Source organism: Ambystoma mexicanum, chromosome 4q, assembly GCF_040938575.1.
Source record: "Ambystoma mexicanum isolate Mex_15411 chromosome 4q, UKY_AmexF1_1, whole genome shotgun sequence".
Lineage (NCBI taxonomy): Eukaryota > Metazoa > Chordata > Amphibia > Caudata > Ambystomatidae > Ambystoma > Ambystoma mexicanum.
The window spans coordinates 184,842,645-184,857,149 of record NC_090928.1 but is presented as its reverse complement, the minus strand read 5'-3'; the positions used below and the strand labels follow the sequence as shown (position 1 = coordinate 184,857,149).

The 14,505-nt window shown below is 45.8% G+C and overlaps 1 protein-coding gene across 3 annotated transcripts in view; it reads right to left on the bottom strand.

Annotated features, from left to right (window-relative positions):
* Positions 1-14,505, bottom strand: part of RPS6KA2 (ribosomal protein S6 kinase A2) — a 1,317,456-nt gene that overhangs the window by 831,917 nt on the left and 471,034 nt on the right. For all 3 annotated transcript variants that reach the window (XM_069607706.1, XM_069607704.1, XM_069607705.1), the window contains exon 4: positions 6,257-6,337. In XM_069607706.1, the coding sequence (XP_069463807.1) occupies positions 6,257-6,337 (81 nt within the window). The remainder of the gene's footprint in view (positions 1-6,256; positions 6,338-14,505) is intronic.

Genomic DNA, 14,505 nt, shown 5'->3' with positions numbered 1-14,505 from the left:
AAATGTTTTCAACAAAAGATAAAGGGTAAAAGATCTCCACTCTACGCATTTCGGGATCTCGGCCCGTTCTCCAGTAGCAAGAATTTCCACCGTATTTAATTGAGATACCTTGATGGTAATATATAAACTCAGAGTTTGGGGTATTCACATATTCATACATGCTAACCTCATTACAAGATTATTCCATCATGACCCACCCCTTCCTCATTCACCTGGTGTAAGGTGTAAGTCAGGATTGGGTCATCCAAGTGGATATCTTCATTTCCTAAGAACTGTATTGTAACTGCTCTCCAATCTGTTAAGTAAATGGGTAATCATTACAGTTATCTATACCTAAGATAAACTCTTGTCTGAACTCAACCCGTTAAGAATAATATCTTATAGGTTATGTGAATACCCCAAACTAAAAGAGTGTATTCTCTATCTCAGTTAATAGATTACCATGAAGGTTTACAAATGAAATAGTGTGAATTCTTGCTCCAGCAAAAGGGACGGAGGTCCCGAAATGCATAGAGCAGAGATCTTTTACCCTTAATATTTGTTGTACTGTACAAATATTATGTACTCAATTGTGAATAGTTTGTACATCCTTGATGCTACAACTACTTTAAAAATACTTTTTTTGCAAAACAATGTGTGATTGAATTTGTTCATATCATATTTGAGATTAGTAACTAAAATGGTTGCTTGCAATGCAATAATAGTTGCTGTGCAGGGGACACGAGTGTTCTACAGACAGTGGACACCGGTTTGTTTACTCTTGTTATTACACAAGCCAGTGCCAGGGTTGTTCTTCTCCCCTGCACCCTCTTACCAATATATAGGGCCTCATTACGAGTTTTGCGGTAAGGTACGGCCCTTAACGGCATGGAGCAAATACCGTGTCCGTGTTGCCACAAGGCCGCTATTAAAGGGTGATTAGGAGTACGTGGGCGCGAGCTTTGTGCCATGCCGGTAATGACCTTTCCGCCATGCCGTAAAAGGGTGAAAAATCGCCCTTACCGGCATTGTGCAAAGCGCAGATAGCTCCACCGCCATCCAAGCCATCGGCATTAGTGGTGACCGCTATTAGCGGTGACCGCAATTAGCGGTAACCACTAATAGGCGGAACCGGAAGTAGCGTCATTGCACAGGAACGGGAAAGAGCATGGCGGCCATCTTTAAAAACACAATCCATTGCCATCCTCTGTAACCAGGAGCCATCTCACCACCACACCTCTACCACACCTCTACCACTACCTGCAGCATCTCACCATGCCCAAAGCACTAAAAAAATCTGCAGAGCGCTTGCGCAAGGAGCGCTTCTCACCAGAGGAGCTGAATATGCTGACCGAGACGCTGCAAGAACATGCGGATGTCATATCTCCACCAACATGTCCCGACCTTCAGTGTAGCGGAAGAAGGAGATATGGGCGGAGGTGGCGCTGAAGGTGAGTGCCGTTGGCACCACCCCCTGCACCCGTAAAGATGTCCAGAAGCGCTGGGACGACCTGCGCTTACGCATGCGGAACATCCTCTCGGCCAACCGCAAGCAGGCGATGGCAACAGGTGGAGGTGCGGACTCCCCCATTAAGATGCAACCCTGGGAGGAGATCTGCGCAAGCACCATTGGGATGGAGGCTATTGAGGGAGTGGGGGACATGGAGCGAGGAGCCCCGTCATCGTCCGATGCAGGTAGGTGTCCCAAATGAAACACTGCAAAGACCAACACAATGATGTCCCCCTGAACTGACAGTGCAATGATGGAAAGCAGGGTCCACCAGACACATATTTGCAAGACTGCCTACAGGCAGTACACAGCACCATCTTGTCCACATGCATGATGCACCCCATATATGTCTCATCCCAGACGCATTCCTGCATCACCCTCCCAAAAGCCAAGCAACCCGTATGTCACTACCCCAATGCCAATCAACTGCCATGCCATATCAATGCAGCTACACCAATGCATGCCTGATGCATGTAGACCCATCAATAATCCTCATCCCTCACTTGGTCCCCCACAGGCACGCCATCAGACAGCGATGACCAGGACCCCAGGAAGGATGCTGCAACACCACACTAGAAGGCCAGGGTCATGGAGGGAGATAACCGCCCCTCTACATCAAGGGGAAGAGGGCAACCTGGACTAACACGGAAGGGCAACACAAACCGAGAACCCACAGCACCAATGTGCACTACAGCCCCCACACCAGCCACCAACACTCTGGAGCCAGTGGCAGAAGGCACTGTATCGGCTGCCAGCAGTACTGTGGGGGAGACAGCTGCCACTGCAGCCGTATCCGATGACGAGGCAGATGTTCTGCCACATGGCACAACCACCGCTACAGGCCCCCCGCATTCACCACACCTCTCCCCATCCAGCATACACAACAGCAACAGCCATGAGCTGTCACCTGGGGAGTCATGGCCCGGTAGTTTCAGCCCCACGCCAACCATGCATGATGAACCAACCATGTTGGTAGCACCCCATACATCCACCAGTGTCCCAAACAGCCAAGAGGGGATCAGGGCTATCCAGAAGCGGCAGGAGGAGTTGACAGGGCTGTTGACACAGCACATCACGGAATGTGGCCGGGCAAGGGATGAGATAAGGGAATGTGCCTCATCCCTCAAATCTGCAATTGAGACCTCCTCAAAGGACATATACAGTGAATTGGCAGCAGTACAGCAGGTCCTCTCCCAAATGGTGGCAGAAATGGAGGCCATGCATCCACCACAGGTGGCAGAACAAGCTGGGTCATCCTCCAATGCCAGCTACATTAAGTCCAGCCCCCTGCGTAGGTCTGGGTGGAACCTGCGCAGGTCGGACAGGGGTCCACCTGCTGCCGGAAGAGGAGAAGGGCTGTAGGTTCAGCCAGGCATTCTGGTCACATGTGGACTTATGGTGCATGCCAGTGCACAACATGTGTGGGGAAGTTGAGGGGGGAGGGAGGAGGGCGGAGAGGGTGTGTTGGGTGGAGGGCTTGCGCACTTGATTTGTTACATAATCGGAATACACCTGTTGTGAAATCTGAATTCACATTGCTTATTGTGTACGTGTGCTTTATTGGTGAACAGTCTACAGTGTCCATGACCCTGCAACACCCAGTGCCCTGAGTTCCACCTCCATGTCACACTCCCCATCCATGTGTGCTAGAAACATTGGTCAATCAGAGTCTGACGCATGGCACGTCCCTCCTGTGCATCACTGCCTCCCTGAAGTGCAGCCCCATCTCCACCCTCCTCATCCTCATCGTCTGGTGGTTGCAGTTCAGCGACAGGGGGCATAGGCACATTCCGTCTGATGCACATATTGTGTAGCATGACACATGCCATGACGATCTTGCCCACCTTCTCATAGCTGTACAGGAGTGCCCCACCAGACCTGCTAAGGCAGCGAAACCGTGCCTTCAAGAGGCCAAATGTCTGCTCAATCACCACACGGGTAAGTGTATGCGCACGGTTGTAGTCCTCCTCGTGCCTGTTCTGCAGGTTCCGGACTGGGGTAAGGAGCCAATTCTTCATGGGATAGCCTGCATCACCTGCATGTGGGCAACAATCATTATGTGCAAGTCCTCACATCATATGGGACCTGTATCAATGACACCATAGCATGCATTCATTTCCTGTATGCACCCACAGATCCATGCATGAATAGGGACACATGATGTGACTGCTATGTGTGCATTCCTCTTACAGATAGGTGTGCGTGCCATCGTCTAGTGGGTGCAGGGGGGGGGCAATTCCTTGTGAGTGCTCATGCACTGTGGTAGTCCACTATGGTTGTTCCCATGATCTGGGTGATGTGCAGTGATATGTATGCTACCATCCTGTCAACGTTGATGGCAGAGTCATGATGATCTCACTATGCACGACAAATGGTGACATGCTGTTTTGGTGGACCTCTGTATTGGTGTAGGGGTGTGTTCATGTATTTTGCCCTCATGTGGCTCCTTTGTACGCAATAATGGAGACCTGTCCTTTTTGATGATGGTATTTGGTGCTGTGCATTGGCCATCCAAATTGCTTGTCGCTGCATTGTGCTGTGGGGGCTACGGTCTGATTATGTGCAGTGTACATGTTGATGGCTATGTAATGGTTGTTGCACTGCATCATTTTCGTGGTAGTGCAGCTTACGTCTTGCATTTTGTGGTCAGGTGTCGGGTCAAGTCTGGCCTGCTTTGGGGTATGAGCATGATACATCCTCTCAGGTACTCTCAGCCAAGTGACGTATGCATCTCTCCCCCCATCTCAGCCAGGTGACGTATGCATCTCTACCCCACCCCCATCTCAGCCAGGTGACATATGCATCTCCCCTCCCATCTCAGCCAGGTGACGTATGCATCTTTCTCCCCCCATCTCAGCCAGGTGACGTATGCATCTCTCACCCCAATCATCTACCCACATTGCATTACCATGAGCCTGACATGCAACTCACCGAAAAGCCTGGATCTGTGCCCTGCATGTCGCTCCATGAAGCGTGGTATTGTGGAGTCCCGCATGACCATTGAATCATGGGTCGATCCAGGAAATCGGGCACAACAATGTGTGATGATCTTGTTTGAGTCACATACCATTTGCACGTTGACGGAGTGGTATAACTAACGGTTGCGGTACACTACCTCCATGGCATGTGGGACCACCAATTCGACATGGGTGCAGTCGATGGCGCTAATGCAACCAGGGATGCCAGCCAGTGAATGGAAACCAACTTTGGTGTTGGAGATCTACTGGGCTGTCCGTGGTAAGTAAATGTGGTCGCCTGTGTGCTTCAGGAGGGCATCAAGCACTTGGTTCAGCGTACGTGAGAATAATGGTTGTGATATGCCATGCATGTGCCTCACTGTGTGCTGGTAGGTGCCTGTGGCCAGGAAGTGGAGCACAGACACTACCTTCAGTAGAGGTGGGATGGCGGTGCATATTTCAATCAGGCTGACGATGTCGTCATGTATCATGTCCACAATGGTGGTGATGGTGTCCCGGTCCAGACGGTACAGGCTGTGGATCTGCTCAGGGGTTAGGTTGAATGGACTGGCTCGGATGCGAGGGATTGGGGGATGCCTGCGTGGTACCACTGGCTGCACTGGTGGGCATGCTGGGCCTGCCTCACCCTCCTTCTCCTCCTGCATCTCCTCTGTGCTGCTTGTTGTTGTTGTTGTTGTTGTTGTTGTTGCAGCAGTTCCACTGCAATCATGTCCTCCAGCCCCAGCATTGCTAGTAGTATTGGAATCATTTTGGTGTGTGACTGGTGTGGGAAGGGGTGGGGTGTGCTCCTTTTGTGCTGGCCCAGTCTATATTGCCTCCACCTGTGCTGATTGTGTGCACCTGTGGCAGTTGGGAACACTGCACATGGTCGTTTACGGGTGGTCCGCGATGCCAGTATTTACTCCATGCCGGTAAGATACTTTTCGGGCTTCAGTAGGCTGTTATTTGCATGTCCGCCTGCCTTGTGATGGCCTCCTGTTTACGCCATGCCGGTATTTCCGGCATGGAGGGCCACGTGCCCGCGCCCATGCAGCTATTAGAGGCACCGTTAGTTACGGTGCCGCTAATAGCGGGTTGGTGGGTCGTAATGGCCCGGAGCGGTAAAAGATGCCGGTAATCCTTTACCGGCGTCGTTTATCCCTTATCTCCAACCTCGTAATGACCCCCATAGTATAGTAAATTGTTTCTTAATACCGGTTTGCACCTGTATTCCATATTTTTCACATTACATGTTTTTACCACGTTGCATGCATCAAATTCTGCAGATGTATTGAGCAGCAATTTAGTAGAGTGTCATATTTCACAAGGTACTCAGAAACATTGTTCTCTTCTGCTAGAATTGCTGTAAATGGACAACACTGAACGCAGATACAGCCCACAGTTAGCTCTTTCCAGTTAGTGTATTGCATACATATATTGTGCCAATACTGGCATATTATAAATATTCATGGCTTTGTGTTGTGAACAAAAATCCATTATGATTAATGTATTTCAAATGTATCTGTGTGTGTGAACGCGCAGACATTTACCAGCAAGGAAAAGGTGCTCTTCCTTATGCGATGAGAAAGCAAATGCAGGGTTGCACTTTTCGTAGCATAATCAGGGCCAAAGTAGAGGATAATAACTGCAATGTGTTTCTTGGAAGTATTTATTAAATGATAATTTCTCTTCAATGTATGAATTTGGGTAGTGATCGCGAAACATAATAAGGATGCAGCATTGCACATTAAAATGTCAAACATTACAGAAGGTTTGACGTTCAGAATTAGAAAGCTTTAGCAATCCTCACCGTAATGAAGCTTGACTATGAAAGGATGATTCACTTCCGCCAAAATGTCTCTTTCCATTTTTGATCTTACCCGATCTCTAACTGTGACAAAAAAAGAAAGACGAGGAAACAAATTAAATCGCTAAGTCTTCTTGTAAAATGTCTTGCTTTGATTCATTAGGGTGTGAACAGAAGAATAAAGTAAAGTGACGTGCATTCATTTTATAATCACAAATATTAAATTCTATGCTTGACATTTAAAAATATATAAAAAAGACAAGGACACTCCAGGTGTCCGGACCACACTCAGGAACCACTGGAAGCCCACACATCACAAACATGTCAAAACTACATTTATTGGTAGAATAGTGCCTGCAGCATGGGAGGCCGCTTATTTATTTATTAATTTTATTTATTTTTACACGTATTAAGTGCTCTAAACCTGAAGGCATCAAGGTGCTGTTACATTACAGTTTTGCATAACTAATCACATGTGATTGCAGTTTGTAAAGAGGGAGGAGAATAAGGGGCAGAAACTACACAAAGAGCGACGTTTTCAAGAGTTTACAGAAAGTCCAATATGATTGTTCAGCTCTCAAGGCCGGTGGAAGGCAGGTCCACGGTTTATCTGCCATGGCCAGGAGGTTAGGGCTGCCTGCTTTCGCCCATTTTAATTTGGGCATGGTGAGCCTGTTAGCATAGGCTGATCTGGTTGGTCTTGTAGAATGGGCTTTCACAATTGTCTGTGACAGGTACTGGGGGTGGGGGCAGAGTTTGACAGGCATTTGTGAGTAATGGATGTCTTGAAAATAATCTGTTCACGTATCAGGAGACAGTGTACATTTCTTCTGGTATCAGAGATATGTTCTTGTCTGGGCATGTTTAGGGTTGCTGTGAGAGCGTTAATCGGATCACTGCATCTTTTGAATGTTTTGCTTGGATGTGGATCAGCTAACGAAGAATGCATTACAGAAGTCTTATTGAGTCACAATGACAGCTCCTGCAATGGCGAGGCAGCTGTCAGGGGATAAGAAAAGTCTGCATGTGTTGATCAATTTTGTAGTGTGTGCAGCAGAGAAGTCAATGGTGTTCACTTGGTGAGATAGAGAGAGTGAGGCATCCAGATAGAGTACCAGTGTTTTAACTGAGGAGGAGACTGTGATCGAAATACCATTGATTACAAAAGAGTCGTACTGAGGGTTAAGGATTTTTAACTCTGGCAGGGGGGATAAAAGGAGGATGTTGGTCTTTTCATCATTAAGGCAGAGCCAGTGTGAAGCATCCAAGCGTGGATGGTCGGAGAGATCGAGGTGAGGGTATCAGTGTCCTCACGGTAGTTGACTGAGAGGGGAAGGAGAATTTGGGTGTCATCTGCGTAATTAGTGTAAGAGATACCTATAGAATCCAGGAGATAGAAGAGAAGTTTAGTAAAGATGCTGTAAAGGGTGGGGGAGACAGAAGAGCCTTAAGGGACAAAGTAAGAGATGGGTGCCAGCAATGCACACGCATTGTCAGCGAATACTCTGATGGATCTTTCCTCCAGAAAGGATGAAATCCACTTTGTGGCTTTAGGTGAGAAGTTAGCTGGAGAGGAGAGGTGTTGGCAGAGAAGCTTGTGGTCTACCAGGTCAAACGCCAACAAAAGGTCTAGAAGTAGAAGGAGGGCTGGTTTCCCTATGTCTTTGATGTCATTAAGTTAATTCTTTAGGTCAAGTAAGGCGGACTCGGTGCTATGGTCCAGGATTTTCAATAGGAAGGGGACAGTACTGATTGGGTGGTAGTTGTTCAGGGCAGTAGGGTCAAGCAACGCATTTTTAAGCAAGGGAAGTAGCCACGCTTCCTTAAGGCTGGAAGGGACAAGGCAAGTGGCAAAGGAGGAGTTGATACAAGTTGTGATAAGTGGGTCTAAGGAGTTTGCACATTCCTTAATGATGGTAGCTGGGCAAACATCATCTTTACATCTGGAAGGTTTCAGGCCCTTCAGGATAGTAGAGTCGTCTTGGGTTGTGATGCTGTTGAATCAGAATGGGGGAGGTCATGCAGGGCTTGAGGGAGCTCAGGGAGGGGGGTGGTTCATTAGTATTGAGGGTGGTTTGCTTCAGGAATCATTTTTCATGGAGGGTAGATATTTTTTGTAGGAGGGTGTTTTGAATGTTAGTATACCATGCCTCATTTTTGGTGAGGTTGGGGGTGGGGTTCTAGTTCTTTGAGCATTGAAAAGATGTTATGCCCTTAGGATGTTTTGTTTCCAAATCTAGAATCATCTTAGTCTCCAGTTGGTGGAGTTTCATTGTTCTATCCTCCCCGGAGGATGATCAGGCACAGGATTGACTCCAAAAAATGAGAAACCATACAAATGTCCACCACACCATTCCAGAAAATATTTAGCAACCGAATATGTGGGATCTGCAGTTCAAACGACACAAACATGTTGTTGAATCCGGATTGTTTACTTGCAGGTGGTACTTCCCACATATCATTGTCCGCAAGGACTGAAAAGAACGTACACAAAAAATGCAGTATCACAAGTAATGTTCTGCTGAATGAAATGCTTGAAACCCACGGTGGGATGCTGGTATGACGTCATACAGTAAATTGTGTTATGCAATCTGTATATATTGTAAGTTTGTAATTTGTAATTCTGTACCTATAAATTGAATGCCCATATCGTATGTTGCCTATGGTAACACCTGTTAATGTTCTTACCTTGTATCGCCAGTGCCCAGATACTCATGGGTTAGGCACGCTCTACAAATGCTAAATAAAATAAGTGCAGAGATTGCATTTTAAAGATTAGAAAAAGCCTTTACCCTGCTGTCTGAGCGAGATAGACGCTACTGCGTTACAAGTATTAGAGGGTAAAAATATAATAACCATTAGTACCCGGCACGCGCGGAGCAAAGGGAATACTGTGTGGTGATTGGCTCATATGCGAGCCATACCACACGGTATTCCCAGCTACGCCGTGCGTGCCGGCTACTCTGTTCCCGACGAGGGGCGTGGCAGCCCCTCAGCCAATGAGGAGGCTCGAGCGGGGCCATCCCTGCTCCGAGCCTCCCCGCGGCTGAGAGGCTGCCTTCGCCCCCCGCCGGGGACACGGGTAAGTCTTTTTTTTTTATTCCCTTCCCTCCCACCGCCCTCCCCCCCAACTTACCTTCTTGTTCCTGCGTCCCCAACGGGGGGCGAGGGAAGCCTCCAGCCATGTGGAGACTCGGACAGGTAGGTTTTTTTTTTTCCCCTCTCCTGCCCTCCCAACCCCACTTACCTTTTTTTTATCCTTTTTCGGGAGCGGACGCGCTGGGAACACTTGTGTTCCCAGCGCGTCCGCTCGCGATGGCCGCCATGGAAAGGGAAAACGGACTCCGTTTTCCCTTTCCATGGCGGCGGCCATTTTCTTGGTCTTTTTTTTTTTTCTGTTCCGAAACATTTCGGAACATTAAAAAAAAAAGCAATTAGTACCCCGGTCTAACGGGCCAGGGTACTAATGGCAATAAGACCCTCGGCGGCGGGCCAATACCGCCCACGTTAATGCCCAGGGCTTTACCTGGCACGGTATTGGCCCGCCACCTCAGGTCTTATTGCCACAATAAGTCTTTCAAAGAGGGAGATTTTCAGAAGGTGAGACGTGGACGGCTCAGCAAAAGTAAAGATACATCTTTATCATTCCTTAACACATGCCAATGCTTCTTTATAATTTGCCTGATGTGATGAGATGGAGAGAAAAAAATTAAAATTAACCTCACATCCTCGGACTCCAGTTCTTTTTTAGGATTAAGTAGGAGATCACGAGAAAGATTTCTAGCTTTCACATACGTGTTTTCAACCACTCTTTTAAAAACCCTTGCATTAAAAAAAAATTGGGCATAGGGGAAGATGCATTATCAAAATTATCAATACCTAAACAATTACGTTGATATCTGATGAATTCACCAATGGGGATGCTGTTGGTGTGTAGAGGCATATTGGAATTGGTCGTTTTTTTTAACATAACAGTATGCAACCGAAGATTATCAAGCTTGATGATGACATCCAAAAATATAATTTCAGATTTACTGTGAGTCTCTGTAAAGAGTAAGTTAATTTGATTCAAATGTAATCTCATTACAAAATCCAAACAGTCAGCCTCCTCACCCCTCCAGATGATGAATAAATCATCAGTGTAAGCCACCAAGCTACCACCTTTTCAGTGTATTTGTTAATTAACTGATGACCAAACAATGGTCTCTTCCCACCATCCATGAGGTTCGCATAGGTGGGAGAAAAGTACTGCCCATCACAGTCCCAGGAACGTTTAAGTAATACTTGTCATCAAAAAGAAATGCATTATTATTGAGGCAAAATCATACCAGTCCATAATAATTTTCGTGTGTGACAGGAAAGTTAGAAATCGTGACTGAAGAAAATGTTTGCAAGCTGTCAGACCAACTGTGTGTTCTATGGATGCACAGAGTGATGCAATGTTTCTAACATACGCCTTTCTTCCCATGGTATCTCATTAACATGTTTAAGGGTTCCATGCCATTTCATCAACAGTTATTACTACGAAGTAATTACTTCAAAATGTCACTTCGAATTTGAATGTTTTTATGTTGTGGGGTCCGCCCAGTGCCCACTTCCTCTTCATTACTACCCCTTATCAAAACCCTCACCACCCCCTTTTTACCCCTTCACCCTTAAATACCATATTTGTCGAAGTAATGACTTTGTAGTAAATTACCACAAAGTAATTACTGTTGGAGAATGATTGACATACCGTTTTAGGAAGTGTTGTGTGTCTTTCAAGTAAGGGGCAAGACAGAGACAAAAGGAAACAAAGGGCCTCATTACGAGTTTGCCGCTCCTGATACAACGGTACCGGTAAGCTTGCCGGTACCGTTGTATCTGGACCGGCACACCCCGAGTTGTGCTCGTGGGTGCCTTTCATTCCGCCAGGTCTAATCTGGCGGAATGAAAGGCACCAGCGAACAGAGCATGCCTGTAGCACAGTCACCGGTGCTACAGGCATCCCCATTCCCATTGAGCCCAATGGGAATGGGGATCACCCGATGCTGGCAGCCGCGAAAGGGCAATTACCGGGTCCGGCGGGGCCGGAATACCTCGGTAATTGCCCATTCACGGGTGCCGGATTTATTCGCAAGTTTGGAGGTAGCCTGCCTGTATTACAGGCATGGCTACCTCCAAACTTGTAATGAGGCCAAAAGTCTCATCAATACATTCGGAAAATAATTCTAGCAGAGCCCCTAGAAGTGTGACAATGGGTCTGCCTGATGGCCTTGCCATGGACTTCTGAAGTTTGGGTAAGAAATAAATGATGGGGGTAACCGAAAATATGGGCAAAAGAAACATACAAATGTCAAGATATAAAAGCCCCTTATCCTTCCATGTATATTCCAATATGGGAAATAGTTCCTTAATTTCGAAAAAACGATCATGAGATACTTTCTGATAAAAGGATTGCTCTCGCAATTGACCCATAGCCACATAATCACAACGATTTATGAGAACAATGTTAGGGGCTTTATCTGATGGTTTTATCAACACATCAGATCATTGTTGGAGTTCGTCCAAGGATCATTACTGTTGATTAGTTAAATTGTGTGGGCCACTCAAAATGCTATTTTCACTCAATGTCCAAGTCTTGGAAGGCCTTCCTAGCAACCGCCATCTTTCTCTGGGGCATTGAATTTAGATTTCATAATGGTGGACGCAGTCCAATCATGATCGGTGTTAGTGAATTTGTGTGAGTGTGTTTGATCCTTTGAGAACTGATCGCAAGCAGGCTGTTTTAAACAGTTTGCTGCAATCAGTTCTCAGATGGTCAAACACACCTGATCAATGTTAAATTCAAATAGATCGATGTTGTTCTCATTCACAGGCAATTCAGATAGATTTGACATGTCGATTGTATCTGCAATAGTCAAGTCTATTCTACCTAGCCATGGTGTAGTTTTCATATGCTTTTTGGGATTCAGTGCAAAGATTTTTTTAAGTTTGATCTTTCTCATTCATTTGTCAAAATGTATTCTCGCTTACTCATGATCTCAATATAAAGAAGGGCAACATTTCAGCCCAAATATGAGCAGATCACAAATTGACTACTTTCATTTCATTGGTGTGCATTTTTTTGTTTCTGCGACCTCCTAAGCGTGTGCAGCTCCCTTGAGAAATGTCATTTGCCCCCCATGCCGCATATCCCTCAGCAGGTTTTCTTCCAGGTGTCACATTTTGTTTTTTACCTCTGCCTCCTGTTCCGTGGCCCCTCCGCCCCTTCTGAATTTTGCAGTCCTGGCACAGAAGCCACATCTCTAAAAAATGGAGTCTTACAAGCATGCTTGAACCCTTCTGGAATATTCCATACACTAGCAGCACGCAGGCTACCACTCCAGGTGCTGGGAGGGTCATGCCTCCCCACCCAATTAGCCCAACATCTATCATCACTCTTGCGGTCTGCTATTCAATTAATGCTTCGAACTAGGCCTTGCAGAGGGTCTCTGTGCCCGAAAATTAAAGGTAGTATGGCATGGTCTTAACTTCTAATTTCGGTATAGCTCGACCCAATGTCTATTTCCATCAGACCATGTGACTAGAGACCACGTTTACAAGCTCTTTGCTGCATATAATACTATTAAATGATGAACTCTTGGCACCTTCAGTGTTTTTCAATTTCACCTCAAACAGAAGTTTGTTTATTTCTCACGTTCATTGTAACTACTTGATGGACAACCAGGTTCACGGTGGCCTCGGCTCTTGATGCTGGGCCAGCCAAGCCTTTCTTGAATTTCTCCTTCGCCATTAACTGTTTTCCAACTGCGCCACACTAACAACTTTTCCATACACAGTGTTTCAAGCCCTACTAAAGTGCATCATGGAACATCCAGGTTCTATCCATTCCTATGTATATACATTGGCACATCGTCGCAAACTATTCACTACATATCCAATTGTAACCTGCATTGCCAAGAGGTTGCACAACCAGAAAACAAAGGCTGCAGGAGCAAAGCTCTCCTTGTATGAGAAACTAGGGGAGAGAGAACTGTAACCTGCAATGCCCAAGACAAGCAGGAGAACAATTATCCTTTTCAGGAATATCAATGTGGAAAGAGATGTTATACCTTTTGTTAAGAGTCAAAAAGACTATCATGAGAAACAGTTGTTTAAAATCTCCTCTTTCATGATTCTAGTGCAGAGATTTTGGAATACGCCTTACCAGAGAGTACAAATTGAAGTAGTAGGAGTTTTATCCTGGCAGGCAAGTAAACCAGGAAAGGGACCAATTGTAGTTAGTCCGGGCAGGTGAGTTTACCAGATAGAAGAAGAGGATTTAAAGTACTGTGGTTGTGGTGGAAAAGAAGGGTTAATTCCATCACCTTGTTTCGCTGAACTTGAACTGTGGAATTTCAGAAAGTAATTGTTGAACCATCCTGACTAAAGTGTTTCACACAAGTGCTCAGTCTTTTGAGCAAAGAACACTTGCATTTGATTTCTGTGTTTATGTGTGGATGAAAAGACGTGTGTTTTAACAAGCAAGAGGTTGTAGAGAAATTAACAATTGCTTTGATTTGTAAACAAGCCTTTGTAAGAGAGATATACACTTTGCCAAGTGAAAAGATATATTGAATGGAAAATACTTTGTAAGCTACATTCAATGGAACTTTGTTATTACCCAGAACTACCTTGAAACTGAACTTTGTTCCAGATACTCCTGAATACAATGTTTGAGGTTGACCTGTTATTTTGTGGAATTTAAGACAGCCAAACAAACCTTGTGTAATGTTGTTGTGTAGATTAATGTGAGGTTAATTTTAGCCTTAGTTTGTTAGGCAGGGACACCCTTGTTAGGTTAGGATAAGTTTGTCTCACGCCTTTTTATGTTATTTAATAAAATAGCAAATTGTGAGAAAACTATACCTTTGTGTCCATTTCACATTTCTGACCCATCACACAACCAATAGATCAAGGAGTACTACAGCTGCTAGAGTATTGATGTCAAGTGCTTTCAGAATTTCCTCTTTCGAGAAGTAGAAGACTTAGTTTAGCTCTCCTATTTGCGTAAAACAGATTGGTTTTCATGATGAAGTTGGCTCTCTTCCGCTGTATACCAGTTGGGTGGTTATCTTTGCCAAGATTTTAACGATGAAAGGAATGTTAGACATGGCTTTGTAGTTTTGTTGGCCATATCTAGGTCTGTCAGAATGTTGCCCAGTTGTTCCTTGTGTACTGATGGAAGCGCCAGATGCCAATTCCATCATGGCATCCACGCCGGGTGGTAA